Source organism: Musa acuminata, chromosome BXJ2-4 (genome assembly GCF_036884655.1).
Source record: "Musa acuminata AAA Group cultivar baxijiao chromosome BXJ2-4, Cavendish_Baxijiao_AAA, whole genome shotgun sequence".
In the NCBI taxonomy this organism is placed as follows: domain Eukaryota; kingdom Viridiplantae; phylum Streptophyta; class Magnoliopsida; order Zingiberales; family Musaceae; genus Musa; species Musa acuminata.
In genome coordinates, this window is record NC_088341.1 from 31698866 (window position 1) to 31721965 (window position 23100).

General features: G+C 37.0%; 1 protein-coding gene across 8 annotated transcripts in view; it reads left to right on the forward strand.

The window, feature by feature from the left end:
• The window catches only part of LOC135581685 (uncharacterized), a 46649-nt gene extending 24344 nt beyond the window's left edge, over positions 1-22305 (forward strand). For 2 of the 8 annotated variants that reach the window (XM_065104675.1, XM_065104676.1), the window contains exons 12-25: positions 5221-5362; positions 8480-9028; positions 13660-14204; positions 14282-14345; positions 14446-14548; positions 14669-14856; positions 15349-15474; positions 15684-15754; positions 17526-17588; positions 19613-19685; positions 20383-20502; positions 20574-20651; positions 21778-21828; positions 21930-22305. In XM_065104675.1, the coding sequence (XP_064960747.1) occupies positions 5221-5362; positions 8480-9028; positions 13660-14204; positions 14282-14345; positions 14446-14548; positions 14669-14856; positions 15349-15474; positions 15684-15754; positions 17526-17588; positions 19613-19685; positions 20383-20502; positions 20574-20651; positions 21778-21828; positions 21930-22040 (2284 nt within the window). In that variant the 3' untranslated portion in view covers positions 22041-22305. Of the gene's footprint in view, positions 1-5220; positions 5363-8479; positions 9029-13659; positions 14205-14281; positions 14346-14445; positions 14549-14668; positions 14857-15348; positions 15475-15683; positions 15755-17525; positions 17589-19612; positions 19686-20382; positions 20503-20573; positions 20652-21777; positions 21829-21929 lie in introns of those variants that run through there. The other 6 variants (XM_065104678.1, XM_065104680.1, XM_065104679.1 and 3 more) reach the window with 4 other exon arrangements.
• Positions 22306-23100: the final 795 nt, after the last annotated feature.

Below are 23100 nucleotides of genomic sequence, written 5' to 3' on the forward strand. Positions count from 1 at the left end.
GGTGGTCAATAGATGTACCGAGTAAAACTGAATGTAAACTCTCTAGATGTCTTGTAGAGCAAAATTTGGATTTAATCCATAATTCTAGTTTCTGCATACATTCTTTGCAAAACAAATTATTATATGAAAGCACCAATGTTTCTTAAATATTCCTGCATTCATTCTAATTTATTGTGATGTATACTGAAATTTACTTGATACCATATTGTGGCCCTCAAGCTTCAAACAGCAATTCTGTCTTACTATGTATATTTACTAAATCTATTCAATGGGTTTGACCAGTTATACAAGATATACTTTATTGAATGAATGAAATGGCAAGATCAGCTTATTAGAGTTGTGCCACACTTAGTTCTTTTTTATAATTCAAGGTTTTGTTTTCCATTATTTCATGCCAAGCTGAGCTTTATTATTCAAGCCAAGGTTTAAAATTTTGGTTTAATATTGACTTTGACTCCTTTTCATATTGGTATTACTGAAAAAGATAACAAATTTGGTATTGTCCTTGGTTCAAAGTGTTCTGATATTTCATGGACTGCCATCGTGCGTTTGCGTTCATTGCTTATGTTTGCTTGTACAACTATTTGACACCATATATTGTCTAGTTTTGTGTGTTTTTCCTAGCTTTTGTAAGCCCAGATAGTCTTGTAGGTTGCACCGCGATTGCTTGTCAAACATAGTAGATTGGGCCAAAACAATCCCCTTTTTGTGTGTCATGTCCTAATTTTTTCAAGCTGGCAAGACGGAAACATCAGCCATCTCAGCATATTAGAACCCTCAGGTGACAAAGAGCTGGATGGGGCTCTATGATAGTGTTGGGCCCAGTTTTGGATTCACAAGCTTGTACACAAAATGAGCGTAGGCTTGTTGAACACCTTGACACCCGGTTGAGCAATTGTTTGTGGATTTGCTGCTATCTTTTTCCTTTCTAAAGTCTTTGTTTTCTCCCTGCACCTTGTATTCCAACTGTTTGTTGAATTACTCAAGTATCAAGTGAGACATCGGGACTTATTCGTCGCTCATCTTTGAAATTAATCAACCTTTTTTTTTTCCATGTCTTTTGACACCTGTGCGAGGTTGCACTTTAGTTGACCCTTTACGGACAGATATCACAAGGGTACCTATGACTTAGGCAATTCCAACTAAGTCTATGATGTCTGGTAACAGAGCAAACAATTTGAGGAAATAATGAAGTTCATGCACTAGCCATGACGAAGTACCATAGCGAATCAAGGTTGCATAAGGGGGGCAACAACCCTAAATGATTATAATTGTTAGATTTGCTCTTTGCTCTTAAACTATTGAAGCCACTCAAGAGGAGCTTGGTAGTTAGAATGGTGAGCACGATAATTGTTAGAACGACAAGCAAGAAGTTGGTCACTTAAGAGGAGCATGGTAGCAAGGTTTGCAATTTCGTACCGTAACGGAGTTTCGACGTTAGCTCGGTACGATACTGTATACCGAGCGGTATACCGTTCATATATATATATATATAAATTCGGCGACGTTGCCGCCTCTCTCTTCTCCCAGGTGAGGCGACGTCGCCTCGTATATATATATATATATATATATATATATATATATATATATATATATATATATATATATATATATATATATATATATATATATATATCGTTCCGTCCGGTAACGGGCGATCCGTGTACTAGTCAGCTGACGGACCGGTACGTACCGCCCGTACCGGACGGTATTATTCGAAATTATATACCTTGCATGGTAGTTCTTAGGGCACCGAGTTGGTGGAGGATCGATTTGAATGGACAAGTCAAAGGTCCAAGCTGTGATAGAGTGGCGAACACCAAAGAAGGTGTTTGAATTGAGATCCTTCGTTTCGTCAATTATTATTGGCGCTTTATCCCGGGGTATTCGAAGCACGTAACTCCATTGACGAAGTTGCTGGAGGAGCATCCTTGGCGATGGTTAGAAAAATATGAAGCAACATTCGAAGACCTAAAAGTTGTGTTAGAAGAACTGGTGCTCAGGTTACTATATTATGGGAAACCTTTCAAAGTCCACATATATGCTTCGAACTTCGTTATTGGAGGAGTTCTTATGCAAGAAGTTCACCCGGTGGCCTATAAGAGCCGTAAGGTTAGTGAGATAGAGTGGAAGTATCCTATGTACGAGAAGGAGACCACAATAGTGGTTCACTGTTTACGAGTGTAGAGGCACTTCACGCCATTTGTGCCAAGGACAAACAATATCGTGTTGAGTTACTTTTAGGTTCAGAAGAATCTCTCTCCAAAGTAAGCATGACGATAGGACTTCCTAATTGTATTTGACATGGTAATGGAGTACAAGCCTGAACGAGCAAATGTCACAGTCGATGCCTTCAACAAGAAGGGTGGAGTTAGTGAATACAGTGCAATTGGAGGGCGAAGGTCAAGTGAGGGCGAAGGTCACTTTCTTTTCAGGATCAGGAATGGATCCCCAAGCAATAATCCTAATGCAATTGATCAAAGAAGGTCAGACATAACGACTTTGGATCGGAGAAGGACTCATTTATACCAAAAGGAATAGAATATATGTTCCATGAGTGGATGATTTAAGGCGTGAACTCATGAGTATCACGGTTCCCTTTAGGTGAGACACCCGAGTATACATTAAATTTTAGCTCTTGTGGATAAGTCCTTATATTGGCCACAATGGGGATCGATGTGGAGGAAAATGTTCGCACGTGCCTCACTGCAAAACAAGGTGGAGCAATAGAAGCTGATGGATTTTTTGGAGCCCTTGCCTGTATCAGTGGTCATGGGAGAGCATTTTCTTGGGCTTCATATCGAGCTTGCCAATGGTAGGGGGACATGGGTTGATGTTGGTGGTAGTTGATTGGTTCTTGAAGTACGTGACATTTGTTGCTCACCGCTACATTGCTCTGCGGAGGAGGCAGTGAAATTGATGATGAAGAATGCGATGAAATATTAGAGAGTTCCGCACAACATTAAAAGTGACCATGATGATCGGTTCTTGGGATGGTTTTGGATCGAGCTGTTTAAGTTGTTGGGATCAATGTTATACTTCACAAGTCTCCACCCTTAAATGGATGGCCAAACTAAATAAATAAACTAGCTCTTGGAGCAATACGTTTGGCACTACGTAAGTGCCATCCAACGGGATTGGGTGAAGCTCTCAAACATAGCCCAATTTTCTTATTACTTACAATGGAGCTCTATGTGAAACAATAGCTTCTTTGAGATGATTATTGGATAACAACCGTCAACTCCTCACACTTTGATGATCGATTATACTGGAAGTAGCTTGTCAGTATATCACTTTGCAAAAGAATGATAGATTTTTCACAGGTATAATTGGAGAAGACGACTAAAAAGATGAAGAAGTGGGTAAATTTGGAAAGACGATCATCGGAATTTAAGGTTGACGACTTGGTGCTTGTGAAGCTCCAAGCAGCATCTCTCGAGTTCTTTAGGCAAAAAGTGGACAAAGGGAATGGTGCACAAATACAAAGGGTCCTTCCCAATCATTAGTTGGATAGGCAATGTCTCTTACAAATTATAGCTTTCGGCATGGCTTAAAATTCACAATGTATTTCATGCAAATAACTTGAAAGCCTATCGGTCATATTCACAAGATGCTTCTAGAAATGTCTCAACTTGACCATCCTCACCCGATCATTATATGAGAAGTGAGTTGAAGTCATTCTAGTGGATCGCAAGACAAAGTTACCCAACGGAACGAAGCAGATCGAGTACTTGGTGAAGTAGTGAAAGCATCCTAGAACATAAGTTGTTCAGGAGCTAGAAGATGCTTGACGACATGAAGAAGCAATTGTCAAGGCCTACAAGCAAGCATTAACGAAGATGTTGATAGATTAAGTGGGGGAGAATGTCATAGACCGCAATCGCACACCCGTAACACCTTCGTAAATAGATTGCTCTTTAATTATGTTTGCTTGTGCAATTATTTGGCATTGTGTTTTGCCTAATCTTTGTGTGCTTTTCCTTGGTTTTTTTTAAAGTGTAGAGTATCTACTAGACTCCACAACAACCATCGAATAGAGTTGAAATGGGCCAAAACAATCCCTTTTTCGCATGCCACAGTTTGATTTCTTCAAGCTAGCGGTGGGGCCAAAATGTCAACCATCTCAATTTCCTAGAACCCTTGGGTGGCACAAGGCTTGATGGGTCTCTGGGATAGTGATGGGCCCTATTTGGATTCACAAGCTTGTATACAATGTGTGTAAGCTTGCTGAATACCCCATTACCCGGTTGAGCTATCGTTTGTGAGCTTGTGATTGTGTTTTTCCCTTCCAAAGTCTGTTTCCTCCTAGCATTCCAATTCTTTGCTAAATTGCTTGAGTTTTGTGTTTTTGAGTGAGAATTCGAGACTTGTCCATTGCTCATCTTTGAAACTAATCAACCTTTTTGCAGGTCCTTCGGGACCTGTGCAACGTTGCACTTAGGCTAACCCTTTTCAGATTGATATTGTAAGGGTATCTCATGACTTATGCCATTCTAGCTAATTCTATGATGGATAGACACTGCATCTGAGTGAATGTACGACTAGCGTTTGCTTGAAGCTTGATGCATGATTGTCAACCAGCAAAAAGTTTCTACCATGTCTGTGTGAGTTCACATGCTGATTTGCCTTGTTTTGTTTAGTATCTTAAAGCTTGTTAAAGCATTGCCTGGTAGTAAATATTATACCAAATTTTCTTGGGCAATAAAGAATTGAAATTCTTATCAAATAATAACTTGTTCACCTGTATTGTGCAAGTTGATAGACATATCTGTAAAGAAACAACATCTGAGTTCTGGAAGTTTCAGTACAGTCACACTGCACATTTACTCTCTTCATTAAGAATTTAAATTTATACATTTTCTCAATCTATGTTCAGATGCTTCGGTTCTTTTCTAAGGCAAACTTTCTTTTGTTCTTTTAAATCAAGTTATGTTTTCCTGTATTCTTCAAGTTGGAGAACTTTGTTGGATGTTCTTTTTGATGATATATTTTCATCTTTTAACTTGTAATTGATGCAAAATTTTGTTTAAATGGAATTTAATTGTTTTATTATTTGACTGTTATATGTCTCATCCTTAATCCTTAGTAATGTATATTTTAATATTCATCTGTTCCCTAAGCTTTTTTCCTTCTTGTTGATGTTAATTATGTCATAAAAGTTGTACTATTCACATAAAATTTTCTTTGTTTCTCTAATCTAGTTGTGTTTACTTTTACCAGACTCACTTACAGTGACCTCTGCATCCAAATACCTGAATCTCGATTTCGTCAGTGCTTGTTGAGAACTTTGGATGTCTTATTTCGGTTGATGTGTTCATACTACTCTATCATGAGCTTTCAGCCTGAAGAAAAGGTAAGAAAAGTAAGTTCTTATTTTGCTGCAATTACTTTAAACCTTGTGCATTTGGTTTTTAAAAGATTTTCAGGTTTCTACCCAAAAAAGCTATAGTTTTCTATTTCAATGAGATGACCTTCATAGTGTATCAAGGAATCAGATGTGTCACATTTGTAACCATACTCTATTAATTATTAACATTCAGTAGTGTGATTTTTATCTCCTTGAACAATAGCAATAAGAAGTTGCTTGAAGTAGAAGATTTAGGAAATACTTTAGAGAAATTATTTGACAACACCTAGACTAAGACAGCCTAGAGGTTGCTTAGTTTACCCCATGACTACTAATTTAGACAGTTCGCACTGGACAGCCATTCAACTGCCTAGACAATGACTATGCGGTGCATTTAAATGGGTGATTAAACAAAGTAAATGAATTAAACTCTAATGGTATGACTAACACACATAAATGCTCGAGAATTCATTACCATGTAACCCCCAATTAATTCCTCCATATTTGAGGACATGTTATATGTCAAACATTAGTGGTGATGCTTCTTGGACATCCTAAACTGAAGTTTTTTCCCTGTCCTACACGAACTTCTCTCTTATAATTTTCTTATGATGCCAACAGCTATTGTTGCCTTCATTACAGTTGCCAAAGCTAGCAATGACCTTCATGGTGCTCTTCCAATTGTGTTAGCTACGATAGCAAAGGCAGTCCATGCTGTTTTTTAATGGCATTGATTGTAGCTATTGTTGTTAATGCCACATGCATTGATTGCAGTAACTAGGCACCCTTTATCATTGGGTGGCCACTTGGATGATTGGCTAGTGCCTAGATGGTCAATAGCACCTAGGTCACCTAGTTAGCACCTTCTATTTTGTAAAACAAGTGTTTTACATATCTTGAATAATTTACTCCGAAGGAGAGATCAATTAACACAATATATAGTTTGTGCAAACTGAAAAATTGTTAAAATATAGGGCATAATAGTTTTATACTTTTGTATTGTTTGTTGCCCCCTTAAACCACCTGCACAAATTGTTACATGTTGATATTTACTGGTCCCACAACTAATTAGGACACACTTGGCATCACATTGTCACTGCCACCTCCTCACACTTCCTCTTCATCTGCCTTCTCGTCCCTGGATGATAAGCCTACCATCTAGTACTGATATATTTTTCAATTTTTTGATGATTGTCACAGGCTTAGCTGTTTTTATTTTTCTATCATTCCTCTTTTTCTTTAGGCTCCCGTACCCTCCCCCACTCCTCTCTCCAGTATCTAGGTGGTACCAACCAAAATTGTATAAACTGTTGGCACATCCGTCAACACTAGATTGAGATATTAATTCATGAATAGATATTAACTCTAAAAGTAGACAAAATAAGAGAAACCATTTAAGGTAGTATGTTCATGTACATGGGAAATCTATTGATCCCCTGGTTATTAGTTGTTTAAGCTGGTTACATGAACTTTGAGGAAGATCCAAGAAAAATTCACTGAAACAACAAAAAGAAATTTGATTGCTCTCACTTTGACTGGTGATTTTATCTTAAATTGAGTAAAATGGTGGAAAAAGATCCATTTAGCTGACTCAAAAGTAGTTTAGAGTCGACCAAGGATTTAAAGCTCAGTCAGATACTAGCTTTGGTAATCTACTGATCTGTATATCCGGTAGTATACAGACCAATCCTGTCTGGTATCACCTGAAAAATATTAAAAAATATTACTAATCAGTTTTGGACCATATGTCTCGTACTGGGAGGCCAGGTGTGCAGTACTGGTCCTTCAGGATGGATGTGCAGTACTGCTGTTCGAAGCCGTGGTTGGGACATTACAGTTTGTTGTTTACTAGTTGTATCAGACTAGTTACATGGATACTACCATGATTCAGCTCAATCTGAGTTCATGATATCCAATTCCATTCTGCATGGTTTGCCATGCTTGTTGTGTTGAGAAATACCCAAGCCATTTTTGGCTTGCGCTGGCCGGCACAAGGAATGTGCTGACCAGCATGACATGGTATATACCTACATTTTGGTATTCTTTCCGTTCTGAGAAATGACAAACATTCTTTTAGTGATCTGAATTTTATAAGTATTTAATAGTAAGATAAACCATTTTCATTCTGTAAAACATAACCAGAATTTGAAACTTCTATGCAGCTATGTTTATACTGAAGTTTGAGTACGTATGATTTCACTTTTCAATATTCTGTCATACATTAAGTATCTAAGAGTAATATAAGACATGATTTCTTTTTATATACTTGAGAGTTGAAGCCTTTATGCATCAGTTTTTCTGCTGAATCTAAAGAGCAAGGATTGCCATTTCGGGTACTAGACCTGTTTCGGAGATCCCAGTATGTATCAGTCAGTACCGATACACTGACACATGGTATACCAGTATATACCAATGTCTTGGAGAGGAAGAAAAAAAGAGAGAAGAGGAAGCGGTAGTGAAGGAAGGAGGAAGGAACGAAGAAGAGGAAGCGATGGAGAAAGAAGGAAGAAAAGAAGCTGTGGAGGAGGAGAAGGAAGAAGGATGAAGAGGGGGAGAGGAGATGGGAGCGTACCTGGGAAGAAAAAGGAACGCAGCAGCAATGACGTTGGCAGCGACAAAGCAATAGCGAATCAGCGACAGCGGCAATGGCAGCAGCGAAGAATGCAAGAAGAAGGCTCATGTTTGTGAGCCCGAATTTCTATTATAAGTTCTTTTCTTATTTTAATGATGAGTTGGATGGGCCCCACTGTTTTTTTTTCAATTTTTTTATTACTTTTACTGAACTGGACTGAGCCACCTAAAACTGGGGTGATCCGTGTACCGGCCCATGCCCGGATCGGTACATGCCGCCCTTTTCGTACCATTTCGGGTGGTACAGCAGTCATTGCTTAAGAGTACATATGATTTCACTTTTCAATTTTCTCTCTTGTACATCAACTTTTAGTTTCTTTCTGCTTACACCAATGTAACAATGTTAATTGTTTTCTTGTATTATTTTCATATGCCTTTTAGTTCCAGTTACCTATTGGAAAACTGCTATGCAGCCTTGAAGTTTAATTATCAAATTTTAAAATATATTGAGGCTTTACTTTTACAATTCCATCATAGTTAAGTTTCCCCCTGTTCTCCCAGCGTTTAAATTCCCAGAATCGAAATATTGACATGAGGCAAAGTAACACATCTCATGACTTGAAAGGAATCATAGTTGATTCAGTGACCAGTGTTCCAATTGACTCAATTGAGAATAGTGAATGTGCATCTGTTACTTCTAACCAGGTGGATGGATATGATGTACCACATAAGATAACTGAAGATCCAGTAACAATGCCCCAAAGTTATTGTGGATTATCAGCTGAAGCAAGTGATGCTGATGGTGCTACTTCAGGCTGCAATTCTCCCTTCTATCAGTTGAGAAAAGATGCCACAGCTTTTGTGGCACACACATTAGAAAGAGGGAGAAGAAATGTGTGGCAACTTACATCAAGTCGTGTCTCTGTCTTGCTGTCTTCCTCTGCTATTTGCTCAACTAGCACTTACCAATTCTTGAGAAACTATGAAGATCTCAACATATTTATCTTAGCTGGTGAAGCATTCTGTGGAGCTAAAGCTGTTGAGTTCAGGCAGAAGTTGAAAACTACCTGTGAAAGTTATCTGGCATCCTTTCACCGTCAAAATGTGTATGTATGTAACACTACACTAGTATTTAGTTCGTTTAATATTCTTTCATAAAACTATTAAATCTTGTTAAATACCTAGCTTATTCAAATTTTCCAGTCTTGTAAGTGCTATTCATAATTGGTTTAGATGTACAAGTAGTAATATGCATTCAGTTCCGTGTGTTAGCATCTTTTCCTTTTTTTTTGGATATTCTGAGTTCATTGGTAAAATGTCATGCTAAAGAAAATATAGCAGATTAAAGTGTTTTTTTTCTGGAACTTACACAATTCTAGTATTTTAAGTCACAATAAAGCTAAATAAATTCTAGTATGATAGTCTTATTTTGTTTTAGTTCTTGCATGGTTTGCAACAATATGAAGCCAAGAAGGGTTTCCTGGTGGACAAGACTCGATAATGCATGGTTTGGGGAGTGTCAAGGTATGCAAGATTATCCTTGCAAGTAGAAAGACTATTTCTGTTATTCGAACCTTAGAAACTTGGATTGCAAAGGACCAACAAAGTTTCAAATACCAGTAAATAGCAGTTATTAATTGGTATTTACCAGTTTGACAAAGGATCAGATCGAACTACATTTTACCAATTGATATAACACTTTTTATTGGTTAGTACCAGGCAACATGGGTCAGCAGTATGCAGTCAGTAAATTAGAGATCCATAACCTTGGGAGCAATCTTACCATGACACCACAGCGTGTCTAGTGTTGTTGTTTGTGTCAATCACTGCAGTAATTTCCTGTGTATCTTCTCTCCAATTTGTTTCATCACCTTTAAGGCCTTCCATTATATGAGTGTGATGGCAGTTGTTGGATTCCACAATGCTGAGGAGGCAATGCAATTAGAAGAGATCTTGGACAAGATGAACAATAAATCTAACAAGACATGTCTAAATCTAACATTGGAATTTGTCTTGGGATAGGCTCTAGCTGCCTGCAAAAATAAATTCTGATATCATTCCACTTATACTGGTTCAAAGGGCCTTGTTTTGATAACCAAATTCTACCAGCCTAAATTGACAATAAGAAAAACTTTCTATGAATGAATTGTAATGGGCATGAGCAAAAATCATTTATTGGACATCCACAGATGTGAGGGTGAAGTATAAGTTAATATATTGGTGGTGGTAGGATAGGAAAGGAAGAGTATAGAGGGTTTTGTTACAAACAATAGAATTGATGAGCACTAATAACTGGTGATATTGCTCTTGAACGGCCTCAACATTAATAAATTATACATTTAGCTGATGCCAAAATGGTGTTATTGCTATTGAAGGAGCTCACAGTAGTTAAACCCCTTTTTCTTTGCTGCTCTTTTCCTCTTTACAGCTCTATTCTAATTCTTGGTTTGAGAGTCTCCTCTGGCAGTCGTGAAATGAAATTAGCTGCCCTTCCTCCTCCTGGCTCTCCTAAAGATAAAAAAACATTTTTGTTCTTAAGCTTTGAAACGCCTGTGTACCCCAAAAACTGTCTCTATGTCATGGGTGGTGGAACTGGATATCGGGGTTTATGCTCTGTCCTTCAGTTGTGAATAAAGGAATTTTATCTGCCGCCTCAGGGAACTCCTAGCTTATGGGCTTTTTCTGCTAAGGACAAGGACCAATTACTTTATTTTTACAGGTAGAATATTGGAGACCAGTAGATAGGTTAGTCAAATCTGATATCATCTGACATACTGGTAGGAAAGTCTTCATGTAGCTGATGGCAAATGGTTGGGAATTATTCATTTGCAGGATGTTCTTGTCACAATGGGGCTCGGTGGTTGACACACAGTATAACAATGGTGTTCACAGGACAAATATTGACAAGGAAAAAGGGACAAGGATATAAATATTTGGAAGTTCCTACCACTACGGCCTCTTTTCTGGACTGCCCTTCTTCCTTCAGTGTCTTGTAACCATTCATTCAAGGTCATTGTGGCCTGGACCAGGTCATATGTGCAGCAGAGAGGAATTTAGGGTGTTGAGAAACAGTTAGATTTAGTTTCAAGGGCCAGATTAGTTCTTGGTCAAGCTCAACATAGCAAACAGTTGGTTTGGTTGTCAAGCACTTTTTATGCCAATTGAACTAAGACTTGGTTTTCTGCATCTCATCTCTCAGACAGAACAATAGTTATTGGCAAAAAACACTTAAACACTGTAATTTGTTTGGCTTGGGTTTGGCTACATTTCCATGGTTGAGTTTTTCCGAACTCATGTAGTATAACATGTGACCCATGCATGGTTGAAGTATTCATGGTTGAGCATCTATACCATTTAGTGTCATACTTAAATTTGTCCTTATTGGACCACCTTGTTCAATCCGGGCTGATATCTGTGCCCTGCTGCTGATATCTGTTCCCTGCTCTATTTAATAACATGTAAAATCTTTCTAGAGTTTGAATGACAATAAGCATATGTTTGACACAAAACTGGTGTTTGAGATGTATCAATAGCAATATGATTTTATGATTTTTTTTTTAATATATCCTAGCCTTCGAAGTAGTTTCCAGATGTAGCCCTCTTTCTATTTACTAGAGTAGACCTAACATGGCAAAGCTACTCAAGAGTAACATCTTTTAAACAAAGAAAAATTTATCACTAAGAGCATCCTTTCTCAATGTGAAAATTCTTCTTTTGATAGTAATTTCTTGTTCCTGTCTAAAACTTCTTTCTAGGTCACTATTTTTGAAAACAGTGGAAAATGGACTGAAGGATCTCAGGCCCATGCATAAAACTGCAAGTAATCTAGGGAGCTCACTAGCAATTTCTGCTGTGAATATGAGAACTTAAAGGCCTTGTGCCTGCCAAGCATGTATGCATAGAATGATGGATAGGTGCTCATGTAGGATTATGATGCCATCCTATCTAACAATCCTACTCCAATGCTCTCCAATCGTATGCATTTTATGATTTTTTTTTTAATGATCAGAATTTCTGAAGGCAGGAGCTAACGGCATTTTAGCTGGTTTTATGATTACATATGGCCTTGGTTATTAATTAAGAGGTATATAACTATTGACTGTGTTAAGTATGCCAATAACATTTAAATGGGCATGATATAGCTAATTCATCCAGAAGCATCTAAATGCTCCAAAAAAAGGAAATATAGCATGAAGAAACTAAGATGACTATCCTAAATCTAACTGATCATGATATGATGCTCTATATGTTGATGCACGTTTCTGCCCTGTTGTCAGTCACTGATCTTGTCCATAATCAGAAGTCTCTATGTAGGTATCTGAGAAACATGACAATTTCTGAATTTATTATCATAATGGAAATCCTTGAGGTTTATGGGAAGTATGTGAGGAGTACTTCTCAAATTCAAGTTGTTGCTTGTATCTAGGAGCTAGAATGTTTGTTTATTGTATGTATAGTTATCAATCCTTAGAATATGTTTCTCTTCCCATCAAGGTTTGTAATTTTGTATTGGTCAGGGTTTGGACAGGTACGAAAAATATCGAGAGTTTCGAGTTTCAGAGAAGTATTGAAAATACCAGAAAAAAAAAGAAATTGCCTGGTGTAGGGCTTGTCATGTCCTGTACCAGATGGTATAGGCCCTTCCTTATAACCTGCATTTGGCATATTGGGTGGTACAAGTCCTGGACTGAGCATATCATGTAGTTTACCTTGGTCCATGTATTGATAGGTTGTTGAACCAGTAAATATTGCTCATAGCAAGGTGTGTAATTTTGTACTGTACCGGAGTTTCGAGTTCAGCTCGGTACGGTATGGTACGAGTATACCAAGCGGTACACTTTGACATACTGCTCGATATATATATATATATATATATATATATATATATGTGTGTGTGTGTGTGTGTGTGTGTGTGTGTGTGTGTGTGTGTGTGTGTGTGTGTGTGTTAAAAAAATAAAAGTTCAAAATTTAAAAAAAGGGGCGACATCGTCGAGGCAACGTCGCGTCGTTTCTTCTCCTTGCGTGGGGCGAAGAAAACCTCGAAGCCTCGACAACGTCGTCGAGGTTTCTTCTCCCCACGCTGAGGCTTCTTCTCCCCTCGCAGATTAGGAGAAGTCGCCAACGATGCCGAGGTCTCGTCACCTCAGACTAGGAGGAGGCGGCATCTCATCTACAACATCCGTCGAGGGAGGGTGGCGACGGATCGGGATCGTTAAAGGAGAGCGACATCGGATCTCTAGGTTCTCCCTTTTCTTCTCCCTCTTCTTCTTCCGCTTCTTCCTTCTCCCTCGACTAATACCGCCCGGTAGCATGCGGCGACGGTCAAAATCGACCGTCATCGACCAATTTCGGGTGGTAACGGGGCGGAAACAGCCCCAATCGATGGTACCGCCCGGTAGCGGGCGGTCCGCGTACCGGTCTGTTGGCGGACCAATATGTACCGCCGGATACGGGCGGTATCATTCGAAATTAAAAACCCTATCGGGCGGTATCATTCGAAATTAAAAACCCTAGCTCATAGCATACATTACCAATGGTATTGTGAACCTCATGTGACAACATTAATTATGTTTGTCTCTTGTTGAATATTCTAAGCTGATTAGGTTTTTTTTGCATATGTCATATTTTCTTTGAATTTGTTCTATTGTCACCTATTGTGGTTTGTTTTTGAATGACTTAAGGAAAACGCTAGTTTGCTTCTTTTAGTTGCATAGAGTGCTGATTTACAATAGTTTCTCCAGGCACTTAAGATGGTCTTGGAAAAGGAATCTTGGGTGAAAATGTCATCAGACATGCTACAAGTAATTAATTTAGCTGGTCTCGTTGGTGATGGTGCTCCCTTGATTGCTTCTTCTTTGGGTAATACATCCATGTCTATGCTTGACTCAAAGAGAACTAATGACCTTGTTGATGCTGGCAAGCAGAAGAATGGGTTTGCTTATTGGCTTCAGATGGAAAACCCATTTTCTTCAAAGCTGGCATTTGGCTGTAAGGAATCACCAAGATCTCACTTACCGCCTAATGGGTCAATGACCTCAAGTTCTGGTGATGGTCGTGTCATTTTGCATAGTGATCAAATATCTTCAAAGGGCCATCTAGATGATCACATAAATGGAAGCAGTTCGGTCATGGAAGATGAGAATGAAGACCTTCTTGCTGACTTTATTGATGAGGATAGTCAGTTGCCTAGTCGAATATCTAAGCCCACACTTGTGAGAACCAAATCCTCTGGTTGGAGTAGTGAGGAGATCTCAGCACAGACAGGGTCCTCGCTTTGTCTATTGAGGTAAGTCCTCTCTCACAGAGCAGATTGTTTATCTTAGTATTTCATAATGCAGAAATTTTACTACTTCATTCAATCAGGTTGATGGACAAGTATGCCAGGCTCATGCAGAAATTGGAAATAGTCAGCATTGATTTTTTCAAGGTAAGCTGCAACTTATATTCTCTTTATGTTACTTCTTTTAGACCTTTTTACGATGAATGTTAAATGTTTTTCTTTCTTCTCATTCAGTATGTTATTGCAGGGAATGTGCCAGTTGTTTGGGATTTTTTATCATCATATATTTGAGACATTTGGTCAACCAGAAACTAGTCAAAGTGGTAAATCTATTCCAGACTTTTCGCAAAGTGAGCAACTTATTATCTCTTTCATTTACCCAGTCTTAAGCATAATTCAGCTGGATGACATATTGTATGTAATGTATTTACTATAATATGAAAGGTTTTGTTTGCTTCTGTTATGTCCAGCTCGAGTCAAAACAGCCTTATCGAAGATTCTGCAAGATTGTGATCAGTGGATCAGAACCCAAAGCATGTCATATTCAATCTCATCTCCTATTCCAATGAGCCCAACATTTACACAGATGGAAGTAACACCTACAGCACCTCCCAGCACAATTTTTGGGCATGTGCCTAATACTTCCATTGGACTTAAGGTATTTGACATCTACTGCATATGTGCTATAAAGCATTTAAATACTGGTCAGTTCGGTAAATAAGGTACCAACCAATACTTATGGGTTCAACCAAGTACTGTTGTTAAAGCATGTAGCATTGATATTGGTTCTAAATTTTTATTCAATGGTCCTACAGTGGTACAGGTCAGTGTACCAGAACAATTCAATTTGAAAATTGTTGAGATAGTTGTACAATACTGTCTGAACAGTTCATATAAAAAATATATATCTTTTTTGAAATAAATTAGAAAGAAGAACAAGAAGTATTGAAACATTTTATTTCTATACTAAAATGTCTATCAGACACTCATGCTCCGATTTTTATTTTGGAGTAAATTTGTGGCCCATGAACCAATTTATTCTGCCATCAGTAATCTTCCTGGGTTTTTATAACATTTATCTTATGAATATGCATTTTCTCTCACTGGGTCAATTTACTGCTCTGCTTATTGCTATTTTCTCCCGTTACAGGAACGTTGTTCTGCTGTTGACACAATATCACTAGTTGCTCAAGTATTGCATAGATCAAAGGCGCATCTCCAGTCTATGTTATTGCAGCATAATGCTGCTGTAGTAGAAGAATTTTTTGTAAATATGGTAATCTTTGCTCAGTCTTTTCCCAAACGACCAGTGCGCTTAATTTCTTTCCTTTTAGTCTTCACTGTTTTTTTCCTCGAGGTTAATGATGATCAGCTTTGCCTAATTACTGCCTATGTTTTTTGTATTTATTTTATCATTTTTTATATCACCTTTTGTCGAGAAATGGCAAGGTTTAGGGTGACTTAAACTTGACTTTCTTGTGTCAGGTGGACTCTGTTCCTGATCTGACTGAGCACATTCACAGAACAACTGCACGTATGCTTCTTCATATTAATGGGTATATGCTGATAACTGTGGCTTGATCATTCTGATGGAAATATAATGCTTCCATGAAAATTCTCTTCCATGTACACTATTTTTTTCTAAACTGTACATCAAGAAATCATTAGTTCGTTGATTGTTAAAGCTCCACATATGTTAGTAGTAAGAATATGTAAGATTGCTCAATCTGATAGTCTTGACATGGAAGCTGTGAGTGGGAGGAACAAATAGGGCATGTATGAAGCCTATAAAGATGAGAACAGGCAGGATACTTTTGTACTGGCTTTGCTAACATGTGGCAAATGAGTAGTGACTTTGTAAAACAAAATGAGGTCTGCTTGTGATAGTTAATCTCATAGTTATTAAAGAAGTACTTCCTGCCACCTTCAAATATGCTCTCTTGAATAAGCAATATTACGTTGCTCCTAGATTTCATGCACTTGTTATTTATTCCTTTGTTAAATCGAAGACGGCAAATTAGGACATTTGGTTCTTGAATTGCCCTTTTTGACATTGCTAAACAAATTACCATATAACTAGGCAATTAGTATTGTTCCCTGGCAATGTTAATATTTTTTATTTCTATTGTCTTCATTAGTATCAATCACTTACTACTTTTTGCTTAATGTTCTAATTCTTGAGAGCTAAATTCTAAGTGCCATATTGCGACAATGATAATATGATATTCTTTTTAGCATTTCTTGAGAGCTTTGCAATTGCCCTACTGTAACAACTATGATCTTTTGTCGCATACACACTTTCTTTTTCCATCATCTTCACACGACCCGTAAGGAAGCTAGTAAGATATCTGGTGTGTGTTCTTATTAAAAACTTATCCTCCAATCCAAATTCATCTGCCGTGGTACCCGCATGACTTCTCATTGTGAAGTATCAGAGCATTTAGCTTCATTTCTTAAACTTCTTGGCAAGCCGTTTGTATTGTGAACTTAATGCAGTGTCGATCAAGCAGAAGATTAAAACCTTGTTGGTTATGCTAGCAAGACAGGAATAATGTTGTCACATTCTAGCTTTCTTTATTGCTATCATCCTGGGTGTATTGGTACCTGATATATATTAAAGGGCATACTATATGATAAATGTTGGAACTGTTGTAGGTGACCCACAGAGGTTATGCTGTTGAATCTTGCATTTCTGTATTCCTCTGCACTGTTATGCTCATAATGGTTATTCTTAAATATTTTGTTTACCTCTCCTGCCAAAATCTAAGCCAGGAATTTGTCACAACTTTTGAGGGTGATGTTATTTCTAGCAGTTGGTCATAAAAGTTTGTCAAATTTCAGATGGAGACGTAATTTTAGAAAAGCTTGGCCAATCATTTAAAGTTACAACAACTACAACAAAGTTGTAAGTCCCAACAATTTGGGGTCGGCAATCATTTAGAGTTCATGTTTATAAATAAAGTTGCAAATTCCCTGTTTTTTGGCCAGCCTTCTCAGTTCAACATTTAATGCATTAGTCCAATCTTCTGCCGGTCTGATGTCAATCTGTATATTCTAGAGCACTTGGTCCAACATAAATTGACAGAACTAAAAGTCACATCATTTGGGTGCCAATAAAGAGCATTTACATTTTGGTGCAACATGTGATTGACATTGCCATAAAAATCTGAGAATTATTACTTGGTCTTTATAGTTGTAATATATGCCCAAGATTCATAAGAAGATACCTTGCTTCATAAAATTAGCTCTTTCATGTCCAAAAGTGCTTGCATTTTCTTATTTTTTATTTAGTCACAGTTACAATTTTAGCATCTTAATGCTGGCCAGGTATGCAGATAAGATTGCTAATGCAAAATGGGAGGTCAAGGAGCTTGGCTTAGAGCACAATGGGTTGGTTCCATGATAATTTTCTATTTTTGGTTGCTTGTTATTGTAAATTTATTTTGGTTGTTACCTTATAGTACATGCTAAGTAGTGAGCCTATCCTTGAATGTCATTCCCGGCTTATTAAATTCAGCATAGTATTGTTCATCTTAAGCTACTTATATCCATAGCAAAAAAAACCTCTTCTTTCCTGTTGTAGATGTTCTATGCAAGTCACGTGTGTATTTACATCCTTCACAGTTTTTAAGATATTGTTCCTAATAAAAACTTGTGCATTGAGATCCAGGGTCCTGACTAAAGACAATTAAAGCATGTTCCTTGCATGCAAGGCAATTTCTTACATAATTAATTATATTGAGGTTAGTTCTAATTAAGGACTGCCTGCCAAAATAATGTTTCTGTTGTGTGATCAGTCAAATGCCCTTTCACATGCTCATTTTTATATGTGGGCATTTGAAAAGATTAGAAATCTTTTTTGCATTGCACTGAGCTGCTAGCTCAATAACTCAGTTGGAGCTGCCCTTGTTAATATGATCTTATACATGTATCCAAGTTATTATTAGAACACCTGGTCCAATATGCAAGCCCATACTTTAAGATGTTCAGAATGTAGATAGTGAAGAATTATGATTTTCCTACTCAATTCCTCAGCTGCCACATATCTTATAAATTTCTTCTGTAGTTTACTTTTCTTTTTTGGAGTAAATCTATTTGGCCTCCTTCCATCCATATCCTTAGAAGTTGCTCTCTGATGAGGCTAACCGCGTGTCAAATGCTAATTCATTCCAGGAAGCATTAGTCCACATAGAAGCCTATAGAATTTCTTTGGTACAATTGCAATGGTCCAAGTAACTTTATAACCTGAGTCGGACACTGTGGGCTTTGTTGGCATTGACTATGAGATTCCAGCTCAAATTTTAGTTAGTTCAGTTCATATATGCAAGTCCATTTTTCTGATTTCCTCAAAGTGGTACTATTTTTGGTCCATTATGCACAAACATCACTTTAAACCAAGAGCATATCCTTGGTTGTAAGTTCTCAGTAATGTTACTGAAGTGTAACCAATGATTTATTTTCTGTGGCACACCCTTTTGCCAACCGGAGGAAGCAGTGTGCATCTTGTCAACACTCTCAGCCACTCTGAACTATTTTGATCTATTTTGGCCAGCTTTGGCAATTAGTACCAATGAATTTTTGTTGGTATTGGCTAGTAGGTACCGGAATATACTGAAGCTGGCTTTTAAGGTGTGATACATATTTACCATCTGGCTTTATAAACTTGTTCTGGGTGGTATTAAAAGGATGGGTCTCAGATAATTGGTTAAGAATTACTAATTGATAAATTTTAAATTTTTTTGTGGGGATATACTTTTAGTTCACTATACAACAAAATAAGGTACACCCCTAGGGTACAAACTTATCTTTACCCTATTCTTTAATCTACATATCACAAATACTGAACTGTCTGATTTAAGACTTAGTTTTCTTGTTAGTTTTAAGCAAATTATTAGAGATGTCATGATGCTTGGTTCTTAATTTTACTTTGTTATTATTTTGATGTGAAAAATCCTTAATTGTACTTCAAAATTTTTGACCTACAATATTAACTACATGCTTGTTATTTGATAGAACATTGTGCTTTTGTTTTATGCAGAAACTAATTGGCATTTCTTGTTTGTTTCATACAATTTGTACATATGATCATTGAAGACTTTTAGGGTTGACTATATAGGAAATACCTTAAAATTACGAAAGGTTCACAGAATTTCCATAGGATACTTCTATGGATTCTCAACATGATAACAAATCTCCCCCAAGTTGGTTTCATTTTCCTATTAAAGGCAAAATTAGTCATGAGGTTGTCTTAAAAGATATAAGGTAGTTGGTTGACAGATGGACATAACCTAGATTGTTTAACAGCATGGCTGATAATTTGAAAATTTTGTCAATTATTACACATATTTCCTATTCTTTTGTTCACTTGATTTGGCTTTCTTATTTAATATTTCATGTTTGTTTTATAATGATAGGTATGTCGACTTGTTATTGGGAGAATTCAAACATTATAAAACAAGATTGATGCATGGTGGTATTTCAAAGGAGGTAATCACATTTAATAATTTTCTTAACTTTGACAGTCTGGTTACATTTTTATCTCCGAAATTTGATTAATTCCCTATGTGACTCTTTAGTTAACTGTAGCTATACTTCTGTTCTTTTCACTCTTGTGCTTCAAGTCCATACACCAATGTCTTAGTCAACCAAATTTATATTGCCTTGCAAAAGAAACTGGATGAATTTTTATCTCCCAAATACAATTAATTCCCTGTATGACTTTTTTGTTAACTGTACCTGTACTTCTATTCTTTTCACCCTTGTGCTCAAGTCCGTACACTAATGCTGTAGTCAACCAATTTATATCACCTTGCAAAAGAACCTGTTGGCTTGTAAATCCATTCTAGCATCAGTATGTTAGTGACACTTGATCAAACTTGTAAACCAACAGGAGAAAAGGGAAAGCTGTGAAGTATGCTGATAATGGAGTCTTTGTGTTATGAGATACATGAACTCATAAATCATATACAATATTATAGAATGCCAGGACTCCTTTGTAGTAGTTTTTCTTGAGCAAAATACTACAATCAATCATTCTGTTATTTATAACACATTTTCCTTTTATATGGAGATCCAATAAGATTGCTTCTCCAGGAAACTTATATTATTAGTCCAAGCAGGTACAAAAACAATGTCCGTATTGTAGTCTTTGTCATTGGTATTAATCTCATTCACAATATATCAGGTTCAAGATCTCCTTCTGGAATATGGACTTGAAAATGTTGCAGAAATACTTATTGAAGGTCTATCACGCGTAAAGAGATGCACGGATGAAGGACGGGTTTTAATGTCACTCGACCTTCAGGTTTTAATAATCTATGATGATGTTAGTTCTGGAAAAGACTTACAGGTACTTATATCCTTTACTAATTTCAGGTGTTGATTAATGGACTACAACATTTTGTCACCATAAATGTGAAGCCAAAGTTGCAGATAGTGGAAGTGTTTATCAAGGTAAAGTTTTTTCTTGTGTCATATGCAGTGTTATATCAGTTTGAAGATTTCTTAATTCCACTGTGTTGTCTGCACACTCAGTTTCATGCACCATATGGATTTTTAAAATTTGTGTCAAGATATCAAATACTCTGAAACAAATTCAATAATGTCTGTTGGAAATGTTAAGTACGAATAGCTGTAGAAAACATAATCTTTTCGAAGAAAAATATCAGTGTTTGCATTGACCATTCGTTATTACATCCCAACTTGTTGAACTGTGGTGGAATGTTAAGATAACAAGCTGCCACTACTGATGGATTTCCATCTGAGTGTTTCCTTCTTAAAACTGCTGGTGACACAAGGAAGATAAATCAACCAAAAAGGCCCCTCATGAGGAGGTCTGTAGGAGGTGGTTAATGCAAATATAAGGGATAGTGGATGCTCGGTGATCTCCCAATATATATATTTTTTCTGTTGATTATTTTCAAATCCCTTAGTTCTTGATTGTGGAAGTGAAGATGTCTTTAGCAAAATACAAGCATGTAGAAAACCTAAGGATTATATGTGAACTTGCGGGGATGTTGTTTTGATAAATGATGAGCGAAGGTAGGATAAGATGGAAACAACTATTTCTGAGAATTAATAATTTTTATGCTTCGAAGACCAAACATAAAAGGTGTTTATTAAGGCAATTGATGAAAAAATAGCTTTTTAGGTTAAAATATCTTGTGATAGAGTTCCTAAAATTTATTATGATGGAACTATATATATATATATATATATATATATATATATATAATTTTTTTAAAATGTGTAAGAATGTAATAACTAGTATTAGAAAGAAATATATGGACTATGTCTAGTGAGTTTACTGATATTATTTATATTTACATAAACAACGGTTTTAAAGCCTTAAATTTTCACATTGACTATGAACAAACTTTTTAGTTATCATCAGTGAACTAAAGCTTAGCACATTTTGTCATACTAATATTCAACTCTTGTTACGTTGTGATACAAATTGGTCCATTTGCATGAGATAGTCCAGTCAAATTACTTGTTTTTGTGGTACCTCATCATCCTGAACTATTTGACTGAAACTTGGCACTATATTTACAACTGTTGTTTGTTTCCATGATAACAGGCCTACTATCTTCCAGAGACTGAATATGTGCATTGGGCACGTGCTCATCCGGTACGAATTGATTTTTATTATGAGTAGAATCTCAGCAAAGTGCAGTTCTCCTTGTTTAATCTCCAGCATTGTTTTAGCTTAGATTTGTGTTGAATCTGCAGGAATACAGTAAAAGTCAAATAAATGGACTGGTAAACCTTGTTGCCACTATGAAAGGTTGGAAGAGGAAGACAAGGCTGGAAGTCCTGGAAAGGATTGAAGCAGGCACATAACCGTAGGTCTACCATTTTCCTCGGCATGTAAAGTTATATTTATTTATTTTTCTTTTCTTTCATCTTGTATATGTAAGTGAGATTCTGCTGCTCCTATTGTTTGCCAGCCCGCCCTATATTTCTTTGAACCATAACCGTGTCATAACCTCATTAAACAAAGAGAAGGCACATCTAATTCCCGGCTAAACTGCTTGTGCAGAAACACCATCCTGTCGAAATTGTATTTTGGTCATTTATAAAAATAGCATATCATGTGTCAGCACCATACCATAGCATATTACACGATCGTGTCTATGTGAGCATGTATTTATCTTTTAACCGAGTTCATGATTTCCTTAAGATCTTTGTTTCTGAATAAGTTGGTCAAGGAGGAAGTCTTTTTTGAGTGTCAGGTATGCCAATGCAAGCCAAACTTATTGACATGAATACTAAATACAATCATCCTGTAGTCAACTTTGACACTTGTAACTGGATTGCATTTTTCTATGGGTTTCAACAAGAAAACAAGGAAAAGGTATAGATTTTGGGGCAATATGGAGTCAGCAAAACATATTCTATTTAGTGCAGCCAAATAAAGCGAAAAAAATACTTAAATACTTTGCATGGGCCAAGTTATCTTGTACACACAAGATAACTTGTCATTGGGATTTGTTATTGATATAGGAAGAAATATATTGATTCAAAGAAATATATTGATCCACCTTCTAATGTTATTGGGAATTCAACAGAGAAAAATCTTACTGGGTCAGAAATGGAATGGGAGGAAAAGGAATTCATGATTTTAGTAGTAAACAAAATCTTGATGCTTTAAGTATTCTGCTTGCTACATCAACTGCTTTAAGTATCCTATATCAACTGCTTGCTACAAGACCCGTTCTGTAGTTCTGGATGATCAAGCTTTACGCCTCTTGTCGCATAGACGTGACGCAGCCCTCGATGGTTCATCATCATCACAAATGAACCTCATCGTGAAAGTTGAGGCGATTCCATCATCATCAGTATTAGGATGATCATCGCATAGACGTGAAGCCGGAGCAGGTCTCTCCCTCGGCCAAGAACG